Source organism: Cervus elaphus, chromosome 27 (assembly GCF_910594005.1).
Source record: "Cervus elaphus chromosome 27, mCerEla1.1, whole genome shotgun sequence".
Classification (NCBI taxonomy): domain Eukaryota; kingdom Metazoa; phylum Chordata; class Mammalia; order Artiodactyla; family Cervidae; genus Cervus; species Cervus elaphus.
In genome coordinates this window covers 40,551,471-40,574,119 of record NC_057841.1, presented here as the reverse complement: position 1 = coordinate 40,574,119, position 22,649 = coordinate 40,551,471, and the positions used below count along the sequence as shown (strand labels likewise).

Here is a 22,649-nt window from a genome sequence, read left to right as displayed (position 1 = left end):
ACCCTGCCTTACTCAAAAAGCTTAAAAGTTAGTCATTGCTCAGACGCTACTTACATAAAGTTGAGCAAGTGGGGTAACTTCTCTAACTCAGTGTGCTCACCTGTAAAATGCCTACCTTATCCACCTCCTAGAGTTCTGAGGATCAAATGCAATAATGAAAGCTCTTAAAACTCCTCTACGATGGTTAAGAATCTAGTGGTGTTAACTCCAATTATTTTCCTGAAGGGCAGATTCTGGGGCTAGATTGACTGGACTCAAATTATGGTCTCAGTGCTTCCCACTTGTGTAACCTTGGAAAGCTACTTCTCTGCACCTCGGTGTTTTATCTGTAGAATACCAGAATATTGGAGTGTTTGGTCATTCCCTTCTCCAGGGGATCTTTCCAACCCAGGAACTGAATCCGAGTCTTTTGCATTGCAGGCAGATTCTTTACAGTCTGAGCCACCAGGGAAGCCCAGAATGAGGATAATAATAATATTTTAAAAACCTGCCTCAAAGGCCAGTAGTCTAACATGCCTGTTACAGGGCATTCAGTATCGTTTGAACTACCTGATTACAAACACACAATCATTCCAACTGTGATGGCCAAGGCATCAACTGTCAATTGCAGAGATCATTACTGAGTTGTTCTCAAAAACAGGAAAGATATTATAAGAGATTTTTCACTATCATCACTAATATTTCTTGAACCAGAGAGGAACAAGGTCCTAGCTTTGGTGCCTTATAGAACGTGCTAGATTCCACTACTCTCTTTATAACCACTATGGATGAAACAGAATGGGATATGTCAGGTCAACATAAGGCACTCAGGAAATAGTTTTAGTTGTTTTTAATCTTGAAAACTTTTTTCAATCTCCCAGTCTTCTCAAATCTGCCTTTAAGCAGAGCAAAAGAATAAATGTGGTTAAAACGATGCCAGAGAGCTGGTGACAAGGCAGGGCTGGAGTGGAGTAAAGAGGTCAGAGGAGAGCCACCTCCTCGACCATCTGCGCAGTTCGAGCCACCCTCTTGTCTTGCCTGGACCATCGTTGACAGCCTCCTAACTGGATGCCTTCCTTCTGCTCCTCTTGCCCTCCATTCTACACACAGAAGCCAGGCTGAGTTTTTCAAACATAATTCACATTTCTTCCCTGCCCAAAGCCCTGTGATTCTGCACTTAGATGCCGCAGCAAATACCATCTGTATGTCCTTCCTTGAGCTCTCCCAGTGCTCCCGCCTTGGAGGGAGCATCCTCTGTGGTTGGTCAGCTCTGCCCTGATCTCCACGTGGGCACCCCCTTCTTGTCTTTCCAGTAACCCATAGGTACCATCTCAGAGGTCCTCAGTTCTGCTTCCCACAGGATGTAGGCATGCCTTCCTGATCTCGCCTCTCACAAGAAAACTAAGGCGCAGGAGGGCAGCATTCTTTTTTTAATACACATATATATGTTTAAAATTTTTAATTTATTTTTGGTTGCGCTGGGTCTTCATTGCTTTGCATGGGCTTTCTCTAGTTGTGGTGAGAGGGGGCTACTTTCCTTGCAGTGGGAGGGCTTCTCCTTGCGGTGGCTTCTCTTGTTGAGGGGCACAGGCCCTAGGCTCTCCAGGTTGTCATTGCAGCACGCAGGCTCAGTAGTTTTGACTCCAGGGCTTAAGTTGCTCTGCCGCATGTGGGATCTTCCCAGACCAGGAATTGAACCTGGGTCCCCTGCATTGGCAGGCAGATTCTTATCCACTGTACTACCAGGGAAGTCCAAGCGCAGTGTCCTTGTCTGTCCCGCCCTCCTAGTTTTCCCCAATTTAGAAGTGCCTGGCACATACCAGTGACTGGTAAGTATTGGTTTATTGACAATCAAAATGATCCCAGTATTTCCCCCACATGGTGATTCGGGTTTTGACACTGCATGTGACGTTGAACTTGGAAGTAGAAAAAGGAGCCAGCTGTGGATTCTTGTTCTTGTGTGGGACCTTGGACTGTTGCTTCGGCTTTCGGGTACGTTAGCTCTCATAAAAAAGCAGGAATTTTACTTGCCCTGCTTACCTCATGGGCGGTGCCTGAGTGCTCAGTCTCTTGTGTCCGACTCTTTGTGACTCCGTGGAGTGTAGCCCGCCAGGCTCCTCTGTCCATGGCATTTTTCCAGGCAAGAATACTGGAACAGGTTGCCATTTCCTCCTTCAGGGGGATCTTCCTGACCCAGCAATCCAATCCATGTCTCCTGCGTCACCTGAATAGCAGGCGGATTCTTTACCACTGAGCCACCTGGGAAGCCCCATGGGCAGTGAGCACTAGATACTATGAACTACAAAGCACTTTGTGTGAACTAGACCTTTAGAGTAGAACTGCTCTTTTTAAAGATGGTGAAAAGCCTAGAAAAATTAAGTGATGGTAAGTGACCAGATCTGCCTGCCACACCAAGCTAGAAAGCACAAATGTTGAACAGCATGTAAACGCATTGATTTTAAGCAGATAAAATACCAATACAACACGTGTACGAGCAGGTAAGTGTTGAACAACATTGGGAAACTTTTTTTAATGGATTGCTGTTCCTTTTTTAAGATTTTTCTCTATTTCTCAAATTGCTTGGTCTTAAAGATGTTAAATGAGCTCACAACAGCCCTGTCTGGTTTTCAGACCTTCCATGCAATTTACACTCTACACTATGTGAACCTCCTTCAGTTATATTGCTTATAATCTTTTGTTGTTGTTCAGTCGCTAAGTCATGTCCGACTCTTTGTGACCCCATGGACTGCAGCACACCAGGCTTCCCTGTCCCTCAGCATATCCCAGAGTTTGCTCAAACTCATGTCCATTCAGTTGATGATGCCATCCAACAATCTCATCCACTGTCGTCCCCTTCTCCTGCCTTCAATCTTTCCCAGCATCAGGGTCTTTTCAAATGAGTCAGTTCTTTGCATCAGGTGGCCAAAGTATTAGAGCTTCAGCTTCAGCATCAGTCCTTCCAGTGAATATTCAGGGTTGATTTCCTTTAGGGTTGACTGATTTGATCTTCTTGCTGTCCAAGGGACTCACTAGAGTCTTCTCTAGCATCACAGTTTGAAAGCATCAATTCTTCAGTGCTCATCCTTCTTTATGGTCTAACTCTCACATCCATACATGATTACTAGAAAAAGCATCTTGTCAAAAAAAGCTTTTACTAGACAGACCTTTGTCAGCATATAGTCTTTGGTCTTCTATTTTTTTACCTGGCATATAATTTTCTGAATTCTGTTCCCACAATGTCCCTCAAGTTATTTTAAATCTCAATAATGACTATAAAATTATGTTAGAATGTAATGAAAATGTCATGACCTTTTAGGCATTCGAGGCTGCTCAGAGATAGCACGGTGGTCTCTTCATCTACTCTCTGGAGGGGGTGCCCTGGCCTGGAATCCCAGGTTTGGTAGAGACTCAGATCAATCACTCGATTCCCCAGAACTCATTTTTTCCTCTTGAAATAACAGAAATCTATCCCACAAGGTTGCTGGGAGGATTCAATGAAAACTGCCTACATACAATGCTTTACATAATGTAACTATTCATCAGATTTTACCTCTTATTCCTAGACCTGGATCAATAAAACGGTCAATGTATTCTTGGTTCCATTCTGTATTTATCATTCAATAATTTAAACATATGACCAGAAGCATGAAAGAAACCAAGGTATAACTAGTTTTTACTATATAGTGATGTTAATTTATATTAAAAATACTGTCCGATGTATGTGAAAAATCAGGTTTCCTGTGAAATCTGAATTATATGAAGTTGAAAATCTAAAAAAAGGACTACCCCCAACTACTAGGTATTCAACTTTCCATTATATTCCATTTGAGTCGGCATGATCTTTATTTCAAAATAGCATTTTTATTATATAAAAATGTAAAAATCCAGCAAAATCAGAAATACCGGATATATTTTCCTGGGCTTTCACATTTGTTGATTTTTATTTGCAATCTCTTTTTTCAATACAATTTACAACTTTATCCCCATTTGCAGTCTGATTATACAAGTGCTAAGTGGCAGGAAGGTCTAGAATAAATACACCCAAAAAAAGAGGCAAAGCTGTGAATCAAAGTTGCATGCAACAGGTCTATGGTGGGCGGGGGGTAATGTCTAGGAAACAATATAGAGTAAGACAAAGTAATTGGAAAGTTTTAGCTCAAGTTCTTTCAGTCGTCTTTGTCTTTCGCTCCATGCTTAAGGATGCGCGTGAACTCGATGTAATTGAAATTCCCCTTTTTGTCAATAGGTGCTTCTCTGTACAGCTCGTCCACTTCCTCATCTGTAAACCGGTCTCCCATTGTGGTCAGCAGTTCTCTCAGGTAATCCTCCTGAATGGTGCCTGGAAGGCAGCAGAGAAAAGGGAGTTGTGAACACTGCCCAGCATTCTAATGATCTGGTTCTCAAACTGGTCAATCTTACAAGATATTTCATAACATACACATTTACATGAACAAAAATAAAGCAATATGTAACCATATCATTATGTTTTCCTATTGCCTTTAGAGTTCTTTATTAATATTAAATCATTTTAAAAGCTCAGTTAGTGGATCATATGCTTACAAAATTAATTTGAAGCAAGTATTTTCCAGAGGAGGGAAAAAACCCTTGTATTTTATACACACACACACATGACAGATATAGGATAGAAGGGCAATATGTTTCTAAGACCAAATGAAGGATGGTGCAGTTTTAAAAGGTTGAGACGGGGAGGCAGGAAGGAGGATGCAAGGTGTATCTGAGGAGGAGATGTGAGTGGCTGAGCAGAGGATTAATGCAGAAGCAAAGGGGAAAATTAAAGGAGTAAGAAAATGGAACAATCAGGCTTTTTTCAGTTTTAAATAATAAGGGGAAAAAAACCTAAGGTTTTAATCATTCAAGTTAGTGAACCATATATTTTGGTGAGATTTACAGTCTCCTGAAGATGTAGTTTTCAGTGTCTAAGAAATACTATTTAACAGCCAATTCTTCTGGCTTTCATGGATGCTCAGAACCAAATTCAAAGGTTAACACCACACACTGTGTAGCTATATGACCTCCATACCTGTGTTTTGGCCCTTCTCAGTCAACTGTCCTATTGTAAATGATGGTTCCCTTTATTCATTTAAAAAAATTTTATTTTACTAATCTTTCTCATTTCCTAAAAACCGTCTTACACAGTCTGGAATGAGGCCAGGCAAAACAAAGAGTGCTCACCAGTCGCTTCTTCATCAAAGCAAGCAAAAGCATTTCTGATGACATCTTCTGGGTCTGTGCCATTCAGCTTCTCCCCAAACATGGTGAGGAACATGGTGAAGTTGATGGGCCCTGGAGCCTCGTTCATCATGGCTTCCAGGTACGCGTCAGTTGGGTTCTTCCCTGTAAAATTTGACATTTTTCCCATTTAAGGACAAAGAACTCATTTCAATAAATAACTATTGTTATTGTTATGTTCCACAATGTATTTTTTTTTAAGTTACACCACCATTACATAAAACTAGTCTTTCAGTTAATTTTTCAGTTAACTTACATTGCTGTTGCTGTTTGTTGTTTAGTCACTAAGTCGTGTCCAACTCTTTTTTGACCCTGTGGACTGCAGCTTGCCAGGTTCCTCTGTCTGTGGGATTCTCCAGGCAAGAATACTGGAGTGGATTGCCATTTCCTTCTCTAGGGGATCTTCCCGACCCAGAGATCGAACCTGCATCTCCTGCATTGGCAGGGTAATTCTTTATCACTGAGCCACCAGAGTAGCCCATAACATAAAAAATCTTAGAAACACCATTTTAAAAATGCATTCTGGGCTTAGATTGTCCATTCACTGATATTTTCTGCAACTTTTCCTTCACTGTGGTTTAGTTGCTAAGTCATGTCCAACTCTTGTGACCCATGGACTGTAGCCCACCAGGCTCCTCTGTTCATGGGATTCTCCAGACAAGAATGCTGGAGTGGGTTGCCATTTCCTTCTCCTTCACTATTTTTCATTCAAAATGAAACAAAACAAACACATGAACTATGAAACAGGCAATGCCACATTAGCACATTCTGAATGTTGATAACATTAAAGACCCATCAGGACATTTCAATATTGGTTATTTAAAAAAATCTATTCACATTTCTAACTGTGGTACATGTAGCCATAATTGGTATGCTTCAAACAATTTATTTATGTTAGTCATTTAAGCTAAAACCATTAGATTGGTTTAGAACTGGGAGCTCATTTTAAACACTGTTACATTACATTCTTTTTGGTTGTCAGACACATCCCCAGATGCCATTACTGGTGTTGAAATGCAGTCTTGTTTAGCATTGTTCATGATAGGAAATCTTAACCTCAGTTCTAACCGTGAACACGTCTCCCTGTTCCGGTACAGTGGGAGGGAACTCCCCTGACCTTCCGCTGGAAGTTGGAAGAAATTCCCCTGGAATGGCCTCATTTGGTGGGAGTAACAAAGAGCTTCCCCGGTCCCAGCGCTTGTGAGATCCACATGGTGTGGGAAAAGCAGCCCTGAAGGAAGTGTCTGGAGCAGTGGGTTTGAACCCCAGTTCTGCCCCTTGGCTGCGTGCCCAGGAGGAAGGTGGCACCTGTCCAGGATTTACTTTCTATCTGTAAAACGACTTGACTAGTTAAACTCCAGAAGATTTCCCTTCCAGCATTAAGTTTGTACGATTCTCCATGAAAAGAACATATACATCAGTAAGTCTCTATTACACCCAACTAAGCTCTAATGCTATCCATGCCAGAATCAAGGTTCATATGTAAGTTTTACTTCTGGGAATCTGAGTGGAATATAAGTGCCAGGTTGACATCCATCTTATTGCACTGCAGTCTTCATTCAGTACACCTATTCAACATACCAATACAAAATCACCCCAAAATTAATCTCAGAATTCTTTAAATAAGTGAAAGTGGTTTAAAAAAAAAAACCATTACTTTTCTACCTTCAGGCCTAACCCAATTCTCTTGCAGCAATTTTTGGGGGATAAAAAGTGTAACCCAAAGGTGTGAAGAGTACATGGGTACAAAGAAGACACAGGGATTTAAAATGAACTGGCTTAGGCTAGGCACCTATGGACCCATTCAAGGAGTCTAATAATTTGATTTAAAAGGTATGGGGTTCCCCAAATGGAAGTCCTCAAAGTCAGCCTCTTATTGTACCACAACTCTTTCACCCAACAAAAGCTAACTGAACATCTACTAGGAGGGAACAGGCTGAGTGTTCAACCTCTGTGATACAACTAAGACCCATAATTTTCCTTGGTGGGCTTCTTCGATAGTGACCTGAAATACACTTAGTGATTCAGAGTGTGGAAAACACTGGGATCCACCCCACCTGCAAGTCAACAAGTCAGATCCTATCTTTACTCTTGAAACAGAACTTGCCCTCCACCATGTCCTCTGCCTGTCTTTTGTCTATGGAATAAATTTAGTCAGAGAATATATTTAATCAGAGAAATGAGAAATTCAGAAGCAAAGGAAAACAGTCAAAGGAGACCAAATAATAATAATGTAGCCATCAAGCACAATCAAGAACCTTTAGTTCTTTCTCAGGGGCTATAGATAACATTCTGAGTCACATTGTGGGAGCCGTCTTATAGATACTAAAACACCAGGGTGAAGAAGTTAACCACACTATGACCAGACACCACCCACCACTTAAGTTGCCACAATTCTGAGAACTGGCCTCAAAGAAATAGAATCAAACGAATCCCAGAACTAAAGAGTAACTGTACTTAAAACAACCAAGATGACTCTGGTCAGACCATCAATGACCAATTTGAAGATGACTGTCAGGGCTGACTGTGCTGTTTCTACATGTAGCCCTCTCCTTCTGTCTATAAAAGCTCTTGCCACACTGATGGCCAGTGGAGGGGTGGGGAGTCCGCCTTTGGACAGATGCTTGCCCTCCCTTCCCAGCTGCCGGTGTCTGAAATAAAGCAAACTTTCTTTCCCACAAACCTGGCCTGTTTATTGGCTTCTGTTGGCTTCTGGGCGTAGAAGCCGGACCCCACACATACCCCTTTCGGTAACACTCTCGCTCTAAGAGGAATGTTTCAAAATGTTAACAACCAATGAATCTGGGTAAAGGATGGAAGTGTGTTCATTATACTGTTCCTTCAACTTTATATTAGCTTAAAAATTTTCAAGGGAAGGGCTATATGTATATTTATGGCTGATTCACATTGTTGTAAGGCAGAAACCAACACAACACTGTAAGCAATTATATTCCAATTAAAAACAAATTTTAAAATATTTTCAAAACAATGTTAGGAGAATAAAAGTAAAAGTAAAATAGGGAATGAGATCATGTGGTTACTAAAAGGAAAAAAAGTGACACCTTTCCTCCCGTTGTCCGTGGCCCTGGAACAGCCGTTTCTGGCTCTCGGTCCAACATAGAAATGCTTATACACAGACCCTAACTGTGGGCCATGCTTGACTTGTGTCCCCTGCCCCCAGGCTTGACACTCCTTTCTACCAACCATGAAATCCGTGCCAACTCAGGCATGACAAGGAGGACTTTCCCTTCCTTTCTTAAGATCGAAACAACAAAATCACATAAAGAAGAATAAACTCACACCCACGTAACCAAAATGACAGAGGTTTCTGTTTGCTTTAAATCTTGTCTCTTTAAATGAAATATTGCCATTTGCAGCACCATGGATGGACCTACAGATTATCATACTAAGGGAAGTAAGTAAGGCGCAGAGAAAGACAAATATCAAAAATCACTTATATATGAAATCTTAAAAAAAAAAAAATACAAGTGAACTTCAACAAAACAGAAACAGACTCACAAACATGGGAAACAACTTATGGTAACCAAAGGGGAAGTGGGGGAAGGGATAAATCAGGGATTTGGGATTAATAGATACACATCACTATATATAAAATAGATAAGCAACAAGATTTACTGTTCAGCATGGGAATGTTATTCAGCATCTTATAATAATCTATGATGGAAAAGAATCTGAAGCTGTATTCCTGAAACTAACACAATATTATAAATTAACTATAGTTAAATAATGTGTGTGTGTATGCTCAGTTGTGTCCGACTCTTTGTGACCCCATAGACTGTAGCCTGACAGGCTTCTCTGCCCATGGAATTTTCCAGGCAAGAATATTGGAGTGGGTTGCCATTTCCTACTCTAGGGGATCTTCCCAACCCAGGGACTGAGCACGTGTCTCTTGAGAGTCTCCTGCATTGGCGAGTGGATTGGGCCACTGGGAAAGCCCAAATAATGTATAAAAATCCATAAATCCCCTACCTTTACATTTTCATTTCTGTAATTATAAAAAAGTTATAAAGTGTGAAAGTCCCCTTCCTTATGTTCCCTACCCCCCCTTTTTTTTTACAAGACCTGGCCTTCCTCCCTGAGATGATCATGATCACTTCTTACTGTCACCTCTGTTCTCATAACCTGTTCTCAACCTCTACCACTTGCTGTTGCTGCCAAGTCGCGTCAGTCATGTCTGACTCTATGTGACCCCATAGACGGCAGCCCACCAGGCTCGCCCATCCCTGGGATTCTCCAGGCAAGAACACTGGAGTGGGTTGCCATTTCCTTCTCCAATGCATGAAAGTGAAAAGTGAAAGTGAAGTCGCTCAGTCGTGTCTGACTCCTAGTGACCCCATGGACTGCAGCCTACCAGGCTCCTCCATCCATGGGATTTTCCAGGCAACAGTACTGGAGTGGGGTGCCATTGCCTTCTCTGTTTACTACTTAGTACACTGTATTATTAACCACTTTTGTTTAAGATTCTGGTATTTTGCCACCTAGCCACTCCCTAGTTTTTCACCTAGTGGACTTACCATATTTAGCCACAGGAACGGAACCTGCCCAGCCACAGAGGCTGCCAGGCCCGCACCCCTGCAGGCGTATCCTCTTGTGACTGGCCCCGCCTCAGGAGGGAATCTCCCACTCAACATCTCTCAACAGGCCTCTGAGATTGCATATCACACAAAAATTAATTCATAAAACGCTGATTTATGTTTATGTTGGAGGAGGTAGGCATATTAAGAACATAAAAGTCTACCTAGAGAAGCAAGCATGTCATGCAAGTCTTCCTTGTCGATGAACCCGTCCCTGTTCTGGTCGATCATGTTGAAGGCCTCCTTGAACTCCTGAATCTGGGACTGGTCAAACATGGCGAACACGTTGGAGGTTGCGCGCTGGGGGCGCTTCTTGGTCTTGGTCTTTGCCTTTTTGCTCGACATGGTGGCGGCTTAATTCTAGAATTAAAAAGAAAAGAACATAAAGCAAAACCGAAGGCATAAAGCACAAAGGAAAGGAAAGGACTCGTGACACCTAAAGTTAGTGAGTAAAAATATCTCAGTGTAGAATGATTATTTGGGTTATGTTATGCACATAAATTTTATTTCCAATGTCACCAAAAAAATCTACAAAAAAGGGAGTTTTGAAGAAATAGGGAAGTACTGACGCAGCTTTTCCCCAAGTTTCATGAAACTCATTTTTATTAAACATGAATGAGATCTGAAGCATGCAGCAGTAGCTCACACTTACCCAGTGCTACTGTGTGCCGAACACTGCTGTGAAGACGGGGGGCTCCCCTGCAGACTCCAAAGTGGACACCTCAGTTCCCAAGGACCGTCCCATTTAACCCTCAACAATCCTATGCAGCAGGTATGCCTTTTAACTCCATTTGACCACCAACATTACATAACCTCTCTGAGCCTTGGTTTGTTTCAAAATACAGTTTGAAAATTTAGAGAAGCTCACTAAATTCTGTTTTAGAGCAAAACACAATAACTACTCTAACAGAAGTGAGAATTAAATGAGATATATGCAAAGAGACTGGTACAGTCACTGTAAGTACATGTTCAAAAGGCTCTCATTGAAAAAAAAATCAAAACATATCTTTAATCTTGTATCCCTTCTAGCTACATCTTCATTTCCCATTTCCCCAGACAAAACTTTTAGAATAGTAGTCTAATTCTCAAATCTCTCCATTTTCTCATCTTCCCAAACACTCCTCAATTCTTTGTAATATAGTTTTAGTGGTAGCCTGTAATACTTTACCACCAATAATTTATATGTCAAATAGAATACACTTCTCATCCCCCCCCCCTTTTTTTTTTTGCCACATCATGTAGCTTGTGGGATCTTAGTTCCCCAAACAGGGATCAAACTTGGGCCCCTGGCAGTGAGAGTGCAGAGTCCTAGCCACTGGACTGCCAGGGAATTTTCTTATTCCATTTTTATTTGCAGTTTCAATTGATGTAAATAAACACAACACAAATAGACTATTGGCTTTGGAATTAGAAAAGTGCTGAGTTTGAATCTCAGCTTTACCATTACTAGCTACCATGGACACCAGGAAAAAAAATTGTTTTTTAAATATTTGTTTGCACGGAGTCTTAGCCACTGGACCACCAGGGAAGGCCACAGAAAAAATTTTTGATCCAATGTTTTATTCAGTGTTCACAATGGCCCTAAGAGAGAGGTACTCCCTCATTAGGTTAAAAAAAAAAATTAATGGCCCTTGTAAAAATTTTAATTTTGCCCCAAAAGATGTCTGGCCTTGGTCCTCAGCTCCTGGGAGGTAATCTCTAAGTCCTTAGGATGTCCTGCCAGGTTTATCTGGAGTCTTGGGGTCAGGTGTTATCAGTCTGTCCTCTAGACAAACTTCTGAAACTGAAATCGGCCTAGGAGCAGTGGACAGTATCTAGGGGACAGGTTCCCAGCAAAAGCTACAGCTAGCAAGCAAGGGTAGACAATACTCTGGCAGGCAATAGTCCGTGCACACTGTCCCATCTTACCAGGAATCAATATTGCCCGTGGAGACCACTGGGAGCTGAGCATTTGGAATTCTCCTGGGCTCTGCACATCTCTTCCCTTGATTGATTTTAGTCTGATTCCTTTTGCTGTAATAAACCAGAACTACAGGTGTCACAGTTCTCAGTGAGTCCTAGCGGATTACTGAATCTGAGCGGTGGTGGTCCCGGGGAACCAAAACTGCAATTTGGTGTCAGAGATGACGGGGGCCTTGGGGACTGTTCTCTAACTCTGAAGCCTCAGAGTGCAAAGGCAGATGACTGGTGGGGGCAGTGGCTGAGCAGAGGAACTCTGGACCTGGGTCCCTAGGCCTTCCAGACTTGGACTTTAAATCCATATTGTTTTAGTCCATTTGCAGTTTTGAAGCACATCAGCCTTACAGTCCTTACTCTTGACATTCCAACTCCTTCCCCTGCCCGCACACTTGGCCTGAAAAAATGTTAATTTCTTCCCCTTCCTGTAATTTGGCTTGTATGTGACCTCAGTTATACTGAAGGTCAAGCTGGACACAGAATGTGATCCACTAGCAAGGCACTTGACTCTGCTTTAATTCTTCCTCACATTCCAAAACTGTGGGATTAAAATTCTTTCCCATGCTAAAAATTCTATGACTCTTATTTCTTCAAGATTCAAAAGATATAAAAGGCAGTAGATCTGAAGGCAAGAATTAGTGCTCTCCCTCAGTATCAACAAATTGTGTTTGTAATAGTCATTTAGAAAAATCTCCAAGAGAAAAATCTTTATGAAAAAAAAGATCAGACAATTGTTTCATGCTAACCCTACAGCTAACCCCAAAATATATTTAAACATCTTTGAAGCTTAGGTGGAATTGTACAAGAAGCTGATGCTGAGAAGGGAGAGGTAACCCAGTAAGGCTAGAAAAGCCATTATACAGTGAGCAAGTCTGAGCCCCCAGTCAAAACCTGTTACAGAGCAGATATGGCTCAATGTAGTAATACCATGATTACTTTAAAAAGAAAAAAGTTGATTTTTTTTCTCTGTACTTCTTTTAAAACTGGGCTTCCCTAATAGCTCAGCTGGTAAAGAATCCACCTGCGATGCAGGAGACCCCGGTTTGATTCCTGGGTTGGGAGGATCTGCTGGAGAAGGGATAGGCTGCCCACTCCAGTACTCTTGGGCTTCCCTTGTGGTTCAGGAGGTAAAGAATTTTCCAGCAATGCAGGAGACCTGGATTCGATCCCCGGGTTGGGAAGATCCCCTGGAGAAGGGAAAGGCTACTCACTCCAGTATTCTGGCCTGGAGAATTCCATGGACTGTACAGTCCATGGGGTTGCAAAGAGTTGGACACGACCGAGTGACTTTCACGTCATTTAAAACTAGTGTACATTTATATTTGTATATGGTACCCATAAAAGTACACATGTAAAATATCAAGTGATAATAATACATCAGCTGAAAAGTAAGGCAAAGTTGTAGCAAAACAATCAATCTGAAAGGAACTCTGGCCTCCAAAGAAACTTCCCTCCTCTTTCTCCTCAACTACTGAGATAAACATCTTGGCTTTCTCCACTTTCTCACTTCCCACTCACCACAATCTGGCTTTCTCTTCTCTACTGTAAGCACTTTCCATTTGGCAAATCCCGTCTAAATCTTCTTGGACCCTTCTGCTGTATTTGACACCATTTTATCCTTCTTCTCTTCAGGCATCAGCAACTCTTGGCGTTGGTGAACTGTAATAGCAGAAATGAACTGTCCCAAAAGGAACAGGAGCCCCAGGTTCCCATCCTTGAAGACCTCACACTCTTAGGAGGGAGAATCCTAAACATCAGCTTGGGGTGCCTGGTTGAAGTAAGATGCTGGTCTGACTTGGTGTCTCAGGCCTCCTCTCAGTTCTATTTCTATGCCTGGTCTTCCTCCAGTTTCTTGTTAGCCTCCTCTTTCCTCCATTCACTTAAATATTCAGGTTCCCCAGCATTCTCACAGTCCACAGCTCATTAAATTAACTCTGCGTTCCCTGGATGATCTCATCGGCTCTGTTCCGACAACACCTGTGACTCCCACGTCTGCATTCCCAGGGCGGACCCTTCCCTTGGGCTGTGGACTCAAAGAGCCATTTGTGCTGGTGTGAGGCACTCATTTTAAGTCCCACAGACCCTCGGAATCAATGTGTTAGAAACTGAATTATCAAAAAAAAAAAAAAAAAAGAAACTGAATTATCTTCCCCTCCTAACCTTTCTCAACTTTGTTTCCTGTCAGTTGACGGCACTATTGCTTACTCCCTCGCCAAGCCAGACAACCATGAGTCATCCCTGACTTGTCGTCTCCCCGAGAAACCAGGCCCAGCCTCTTAAATATATATCAGATTTGCTCATCTTCCTCTTGCTACCACCCTACTCTGGGCCTTCATCACCCCTGTGTAGAATATGTCTATGGTCAACACACCAACCTCCTTGCCTCTTGGTGGCCTGTCAACTGCTCTTTATCTTCCAGCCAGAGGTGTGTAAGACATGAAATGACCACATCATTCCCTTCTGAGAACTCTTCGGCCCTCCACCTAGGCCTACAGGACAAAGTACAAATTCTTAAGCACACACACCTTCCCCTGCTCTAGAATGACCTTTCTCTAGCCACTCTGCTGTCTACTTTTCCTTCAGCAACACCAAATGTCTAGAATGTGCCCAAGCACCATGCAGTTTCTCAACTCATATATTTGTTTTTGTTATTTTTCTAGCCCCAAATGCCTTAGCACCAGAGAGAATTAAAGGTCTCCTCAACTTATGGCTACTCCCATTTGCTGAGTGACCAATGTGCTAGGCACACGAGTCAATTAAATTTTCACATGCCCGCTTTACACATGAAGGAACTGAATAGCAAAGATGTCAAACAACTTGCCCACGGTTACCTGGTGGCAGACCCAGAATTCAACCCCACTTGTTCAAGGTGATTTTACCTGTGTATTCTTCATGCAATTCTTCTAGTTTTTATTTTTGGCCACAGAGCACAGGCTGTGGGATCTTAGTTGCCCTACCAGGGATTGAACCTGCACTTCCACTGCAGGGAGCCATAACCACTGGACTGCCAGGGAAGTCCCTCTAGTTATTATTTTTAACCATAAAATATTTCTTAAACTTCCAATACTCACCAATATAATCCAACATTTCTGAACAGCTACTTTCCTCTAAACATAATTCCCAGTGAAACTGAGTTTTCAAATTCCAACTCTTCTGGGGAATTTATTTGCACAGATTAGAAGTACACAGCTGAATGGGAAGGGAATAAAATACAAATGGCACCCCCTGCAGCTGTGCAGTGCTGCAGCCCTTGTCTGGGTTCATCAAACGGCAGTATTTCCTACCAGTACCTGTCCTGGTTTGACATGACAGGTAAAGGCTTGACATCTTTATCTGCAATTGTCAAATTACTACTTGACCTATAAAGATCAAATGAATAAAACCCACCAAACTCCATCCTTAGTTACAAAAAATATCCATTTAGAACATAGCATATAAGGTAGTGAATAAGTCTTAACAGCAATAAAACAAGTCTCACTTCCTCTTCAAAATTTTTATTGTATTATTTTTGTAAATTTCTGATAGAGTGAACTAAAGGTTATATGTAGTATTCAGAGGTTAAAGAAGGGCAGGGATATAGGAATACTGGTGGTACAGGTGGTTATGGTGTCTATTTAGATCATAGTCTAAATATCTGCAAAATCACCTGCAATACTGCTGTGCAAATCAAAACATGGGCACTGTGATCATTAACAGGCAGCAACTGCTTGAGAACTTCATCCAGCCTCTGTGGCTTTATTGGGAGCCTGGGAGAGGTACTCACGGCGCAATCCGTCAGCTTCCTAAGAAGCATCTCAGGCAGCAACGTGATGCTACCATATGGCAGGTAAATATAGCTCTCACAGCAGTTAGCCTCTGGTTTCGACCTTGGCTGCACATCAGAATCACCTTGTAAAGTTTTAAAAAGTGATGTCTAGGTTCTGGTCTGGTACAACTGAAACTGAATGTCTGTAGGTGAAGCCTATGAATTGGTATTTTTAAAGTGCACCAGGTGATTCCAATGTAGAGTGAAGGTTGAGAATCACTGAGTTAACCACTTAGAAGGCACTGACTGTGGTTCTGAGTTTCTGCCTGACACTTCGTAATAACAGACTAATAACAGAAAAACAAATAAGTTTATTAAGGTGTATATCTCATATTTACCTGGGAGATACCCAGGGAAAATGCAACTCTCAGAGGTAGCTTAGAACTCTGGCTTCAATATCATCTTCGCTAAAGTCAGAAGAAAGGTGTGTGTGAAGGGGAGAGGCTAGGGATGAAGGTGAAAAGCACAGTATAAACAAGGGCAAGTTTCCCTTGCAGATTTCAGTCCCAGCCTTCCCCTCTAAGAGTCTAAGGTTGTCTCTTTAACAACCTTTGTCCTTCCTGATAGAGAGCGAAAGAAGACCTTTGTAAATTTGTGTCCTGCTTTAGGCAAACTTCCTGAAGCCAATGCTTAGTCCTTCGGTCAGGTCCTTTGCAACCCCAAGAACTGTAGCACACCAGGGATTCTCCAGGCAAGAATACTGGAGTGGGCTGCCATTTTCTTCTCCAGGGGATCTTCCAGACCTAGGGATCAAGCCTGCTTCTCCTGAATCTCTTGCACTGGCAGGTGGATTCTTTAGCGCTGAGCCACTGGGAAGCCCTTCAGGCAAATTGAGGGAGGGCAAAGAGATTTTCTTGTGTCTGCCTCTTTTCAGTTGCCTTCAGCTCCAAGTAATTTTTAGGCCAAAGTGGCATATTTTGTGGTGGCATATTCTGCCACCCTTCATACACAATGGAACGTTGTGAAAATGAAGGGGTGTGACCTTGTCATAATAGATGTTGTGGGTTCTGCCATGCTCTCGCTCAGACTGCTCTACGTGGGGGAAGCCAGCACCAGGTCATGAGGGCACTACACGACCCCATGGAGAGGTCCATGTGGCAGGGAACTGGGGCCGCCTGCCAACTGCCAGCATCGACCTGCCAGCCAGGTGAGTCCACCATCTTGGAGGTGGATCCTCCTTCAAACCACTGCAAACCCAGCTGACAGCTGGACTCCCAAGTTCAAGACAGCCAGAATCACCCTGCTAAGCTGCCCTGGAATTCCTGACCCTCAGAAGCTCTGTATTGTTTTCTTAAGGTGCTAAATTTGGGCGTGATCTTATATACCCATAGAAAACTAATCAAGCCATTGTGTTTCCTTGGCATCTACAATATTTAATAGGGCAATGCCTTTATTTCAGAATTATAGCCAAAGAATTTTTAAAACCATGAAGGGGCCACAGCCACGTTTGCACTGGATAGGGAATTTTCTATTCCTGGTTAGCAAACTTTAATTCCTTCTATTCGGTTTCTCTCAAGTTCAGAGGGTTCTTCTCTTAAGTACAACAGAGTCACTCCTTCCTCAACATTCCCATCACTAACCTCTATCCTTTTCTTCAGTCTGATTACTATGCTGATTTCCTAGTTCTTGCTTTCTAATTGGAGTTTTCTTCAGTTTGTCTTGAATGATTGACTTTCTCAAGTACTGGTTGAAAAATTGATAGCATAATGGTACCACTCAAAAATGAGGTAACTGGGGGAGGAAGGAGGAGCTGGTTTCATGAGCAAAGGGATGACAGAGAGTTCAAGTTTTAGCCATGCTACAGCAGAGATGCCTGGGGACAGGATATTTAGAAGGTTTCCTCTCAAGGCTGCTTTGTGAGCAGAGGCACAGACAGAGTGAGGTCTGAGAGTGGATGAAAGCAAAAAAAGTCGAGTGCTTCTTGGGTTAAAACCTAAGATCATTTCTGATTCAATTCTCATCTTCGCCAAGGTCTACAGCATCTGCAGAAACATCTCGTGAATTCCCATGGCCATTACTGCAGTCAAGACCAGTGCTCGTGCTAATTGGGAAGATCAAATGACTGGATATGTGAGCAAATGTGAACAGCAATAATCAAGAGAACTGAGTATATAATCAACTTAAAATACTCCACAAAATTAACCTGACATACTCAACGACATATTATTGTTTTTATGCTGCCTATTTAGGCAGATATATAATCAGTTCCATAAATTACTGTAACTGTTATTTTAGAGCCAAACTCAATTTTACAGTTTTTCTCTTAGCAGCGGTGAAGTTTTCCCCATGCTATATGCATTTTAACATTTATCACATACATTATAATGCTGTCATTGCTATATTATGGGTTTTATGATCATCCCAACTGGTAGTAAACTTTCTATCATTTCTATTCCCCTATCATTTTTTTATTGTGAAACAATAAAGTTAAATTTACATATGGTGAAATGTACAGATCTTAAAAATGATGTACACCTTGTAACCACCACCCCAAGTAACCATCAAGTAACAAACATGACTCCAGAAAGTTCTCTCCAAATCAATCACTCTCTCCCTAGGCTACCATTGCTCAGATTTCTATCACCACAAATAGTTCTGTCTTTGAACTTCTTATAGATGGAATTATACAGTGCATACTTTATGTGTCCAATTTCTTTCACTCAATGTTTTTGTTATGTATCTCGCTGCATTTATCAGTGGTTCTTTTCTTTACTCTTAATGCCCAGTCATATTCCATTGCCGTATCATTTACATGTCCATTTTTATGGCATTTAGCCTATCTACCAAGGATTGCCGGGTTAAGTAGAGTGTCTTACACATTGCTGGTGCTCAGTAAACACTAGTCAAGTGGACAAATACATATGCCTCCTCAAAATCACAGACAGAATTACATACACATACATCCTCTGTAAGGTAGGTCCCTAGGTCTGACTCCCCAGTTATGGCTTTCTCCAAGGTCTATCCATAAACTCCACTGGACTCTGGGCAAGAGATCCTTAACAAAATGTACCAGTCACTCCTTGTTCCATACCGGGAACAAACAAAAGCAATAAGAGTGCTAAATATGTGCTAGGCACTGGTCTAAGCATTTCATATGAATTAACTTATGTAATCCTCAGAACCATTTTGACATAAGTGCTGTTATTTTCCCCATTTCTCAGATGAGAAAATTAGGGCAAAGAGAATACATAATTTGTCTGGAGCCATAGGCAGAAAAAAGTAGAACTTAGATGCAAAATCATGCTCAGGAAGTCTACCTCCAGCACTTACACCACTAGCTCTTAACATGCCCTGCAGCTGAAATTCTCTACCAAGAAAACGTGGAGAGCTGGCTGGAGATAACAAGCACCACAGCTCAGGTGCAGAACGAAGGAAGATGCCAAAATCATCTCAAGATATACATTGTCTTTGAACCTTGGGAGACCAACAACCAGCTTTCTTAGGGGCTCCCAGTCCTTTCATCTCTCCTAAGTCCAGCAGCCCTCACCTGGGGACCTGTCCTTCAGAAGCTGCAGTTCATCTTGCCCAAACTCAGTCTAATTAAACCATAAACCAAGTCAATCATCACAGAAGCTGTATCATTCAACAGAGCCTGGACAAACAAGAAGCTATGTACTTAACCATAAGCTCCAAGAGTCAGTCCATCTAATGCTCAGAGAAAATGGGTGGTCCAGGTGAACCCCTCAAGTGACCTTGGGCAAATTATCTCACCTCGCTGGATTTCACTCTTCTCCATTATAAGACTAAAGATAACCTATAAGGTTCTTTTGAATTCTAAAGTGCTATGATTCTTTTCTCACTGAAGGAAAGTTACAAATCCATCTTTAACCAAGGTTGACAAACTAATACTCTAAACACTCTTTTCTTCATCTCTCTCCCTTAGTGAAGAATCCAAAATGACTCCCTAAAGCCTCTTACATAATCTTTTATTTCTCGTCAAGTTGGCAAGACATCTGTGAAAAGATTCCCACGGATCTACCCATTCCCAGCTATTATCCATCACAGTTCTGTTCCGTTCAGGCTGGTCTCCCCATCGTCTCCTTTCCACACGACACAATTTCCACCTTTTGAGCTTTTGGTCTTGTTACCGCCTACCACAGATCCAGCCATAAATAGTAAGTTCTCCCTCCCAGGGCTAAGTCCAAGGTCTTCACTGAGGTCACGATTCTTTTTTTCAGGAAACTTTTCCTGATTTTTGCTGTTTGTCCTCTTCTTCATTGGTAGGAATAGAGTAAATCTTTATAAGATGAGAGATGCTGCGAAAGAGCCAAAACTCCTACGGAAATCGTTCCATTCTGCCGGTGCCAACCCGGCACTCCCGGCAAGAACCAGATACTAGCTGGCCCCTTGTGTCCCCAAAGCACCCAGCCCTGTGTGTGGCACAGAGCCCCCTCACCCACCGACCGGGCCGCGGGGAGCTGGGGGGCGCCGAGGCACCAGGTATGTGAAGCCGTCGGGTGACGCAGCGCCGGGGACCGGCCGCCTCCGCCAAAAGGGCGGCTCCCCAGCCCGTTTCCAAACGCCTGAGCCTCCCGACCCCTCGACGTCCAGGCTCAGGCCGGCAGCGGCCGAGGCCTCCTCCCTGACCCTCCCCGCCCCACCGACAGGTCCCACAGCCCCCGCCCAGCCCGCCCGCCGGCACTGGGGGCGGGGGCTGGGGTCGGGCGGCCGGAGGCGCAGGGCACCGGGGCGGCCCCAGGGGTGTCGCGCGCGGGGGCGAGCGTCACTCACCGCGGCCGGACACCAGCACCAAGATGCCGGGCTGCCTGTGCAGGACCAGCGAGGGGACGGGCGCGACAGCTGCGGCGCCGGCACTTCCTGCCTCAGGAGGCGGACCGGAAGTCGCACCGGAAGGCGCGGCGGACCCAACTCCGGGAGGGGCGCTGCGCCGCGGTTCTCGCTCCCGCCGCGGCCGACTTCGCCTTGTCCGCCCCGGCGTGGGGCTGGAGCCGACCATCGCGGCCTGGGTTTTCGCTGTGTCTCGCGGGCCGTGAGGTCCGGAGCGGGCACGGCGCGGCCGGGGCCCCGCGGCCCGCCCTCCGCCCCCGCCTTCGGCAGCAGGTCCCGCAGTCCTTCCGTATTCCCGGGCCGGCGCGAGCCCCAGGTTTGGGGGTCGCAGGGCGCCGCCCACCCAGGGTTGTCACTTGGCAGATAAAAGTACACCTCGCCTGGTTACACTTGAGTTTCAGATAAAACGAGCAGTTTTTCAGGTTCCGTCCCACGTCACACTGGGGAAGGCTAAGAGGGCGGCGGCCAGCGGTGCCCGCCTGCAGGAAAGCCCTTTCTTTACAAACTGCACGCCCAGACCGAGTTCTATCATCTCTCCTGTCTTAATCCGCACGTTATCTATCAGGTGTACGCCCTGACCAGGACAGTTTCTCCTTTCAACCACGGGAAAGCTTTATTCAAGTTATTTGCTTTCCTTTGATTCACTACAGTACAAACTTACATACAAGCGCACACGTTTCATACCATGCTCTTGGTCAAAACAAAGGACACCACCAAAATGCATTACTCCAGTTTTGTCCTAGCCTTCATATTCCCTCAACCTTGGGATATTATGAAAGTCACTCAGTCATATCCGACTCTTTGTGACTCCATGGACTGTAGCCCGCCAGGATCCTCTGTCCATGGGATTTCTCAGGCAAGAATACTGCAGTGGGTAGCCGTTCCCTTCTCCAGGGGATCTTCCTGATCGAACCGGAGTCTTCTGCATTGTAGGCCGATTCTTTACAGTTGAACTACCAGGGAAGCTCTTGGAATATTATAGACGGATAAAACTATTTCTGGATAAAGAGATAAGAGGGCAACCGTTTGTGGAGCACTGTTGCCTCAACGTGTCCTGGATGCTAGGGAGAACAATCGAGTTTTTTATATTCTAGGAAAGTGATTAAGAAATCGAGGAATCTTTGATTAGAAATTCCTAGGTCATAGGAACCTTGTGTTCAGCACTCTATACCAGTTGTTCTTAAAACAGTAGCACCAATAAGAAAAACCTGTGGGCTTCCTAAAAAAGCCCAACACCCCCCACCCCCCCACCCCGGGCGCAGATTCAGGTCAAGGGTAGGGCAAGTATCTGCATTCCTAGTAATCACCCAGCATCCTCCCTGGAGTAGCACTGACCCCAGGTCCTTAATTGAATGCATTTTCTCTAGAGTCTGAAACCAATTGCTGAGAAGTCACATCTGGTTCTAAAATTTCTCTCAGCTGCAGTCTCCCCTTTGGTCCAATAATTAAATTTTTTCCCATTCATCATAACATTTTGGCTTCTGAGGTCTTTGTCACAGAGCTCTTCTAGTGTGGGCTATTAACCATCCCATAAGTCCTCACCCTGGCCACCTTAATTAAGATCATAGCTGAGATGCCCTGACTGTACTGTCTTTGATCTCCATATCTGTTTCTAGAACTGTGCTTTCCAACACCATGGTCACTAACCACGTGTGGCTATTTAAATGTAAATTTAAAAATTCAGTTACTTGAGACACATTTTAACTGCCCAATAGTCACATGTGACCTAGTATCCTTATTGGAGAGCACAGAGCATTTCCATCATCACAGAAATTTCTACTGGCTAGCACTGTTCAAAACAATAATCCTAAGGTATACTGTTCTCTCTAGATTCAAAAGAAAAACTTGAAAAATTTATTGCTTATTAATGAAAAGTTGAATAAGTATCCAGTGATTGGGGAACAGTTAATTATGGCATACCCTTATCAAAAATAATTGTTTATTGTGGTCATTAAAAACAATGGTTTAAAAATAGGTAATACACTTAAAACAAAAATGGTGGGTATGCCAAAATATGACCATTTAAGATACATTAAACTAAAAAGCAAGTTGTGTATTTATGACAGCTATAAAATGTATGTAGATTAATATAGAAGTTATGATGCCTGTTATTTGAGCAGTCACACAGAAACCTAGGATAAAAAGATACAGGGACTTGGGAAAACTGGCTGTTGAAAGATGAGCTCCAGCAATACTTTCAGGACAGCAAAGATAAAAACCAGGGTTGCAGGGAAATCAAGAACTTGTACACTTAAAGAGGACCTAGAAAGATACAA

General features: G+C 43.2%; 1 protein-coding gene across 3 annotated transcripts; it reads right to left on the bottom strand.

Moving 5' to 3' along the window:
* Nucleotides 1-3,820: 3,820 nt before the first annotated feature.
* LOC122685019 (myosin regulatory light chain 12B) lies at nucleotides 3,821-20,464 on the bottom strand. Of its 3 annotated transcripts, none has more exons than XM_043889657.1 (4): nucleotides 20,317-20,464; nucleotides 9,989-10,184; nucleotides 5,173-5,334; nucleotides 3,821-4,318 (listed from the first exon to the last, which is right to left on the bottom strand). In XM_043889657.1, the coding sequence occupies exons 2-4, from the start codon at nucleotides 10,167-10,169 to the stop codon at nucleotides 4,146-4,148; spliced, it is 516 nt and encodes a 171-aa protein (XP_043745592.1). In that variant the 5' UTR covers nucleotides 10,170-10,184; nucleotides 20,317-20,464; the 3' UTR covers nucleotides 3,821-4,145. The 3 variants fall into 3 exon arrangements, with proteins under 3 accessions (XP_043745592.1, XP_043745593.1, XP_043745594.1); XM_043889658.1 differs by lacking the exon at nucleotides 20,317-20,464 and adding an exon at nucleotides 13,299-13,439; XM_043889659.1 differs by lacking the exon at nucleotides 20,317-20,464 and adding an exon at nucleotides 11,733-12,509.
* Between the last annotated feature and the right edge of the window lie 2,185 nt (nucleotides 20,465-22,649).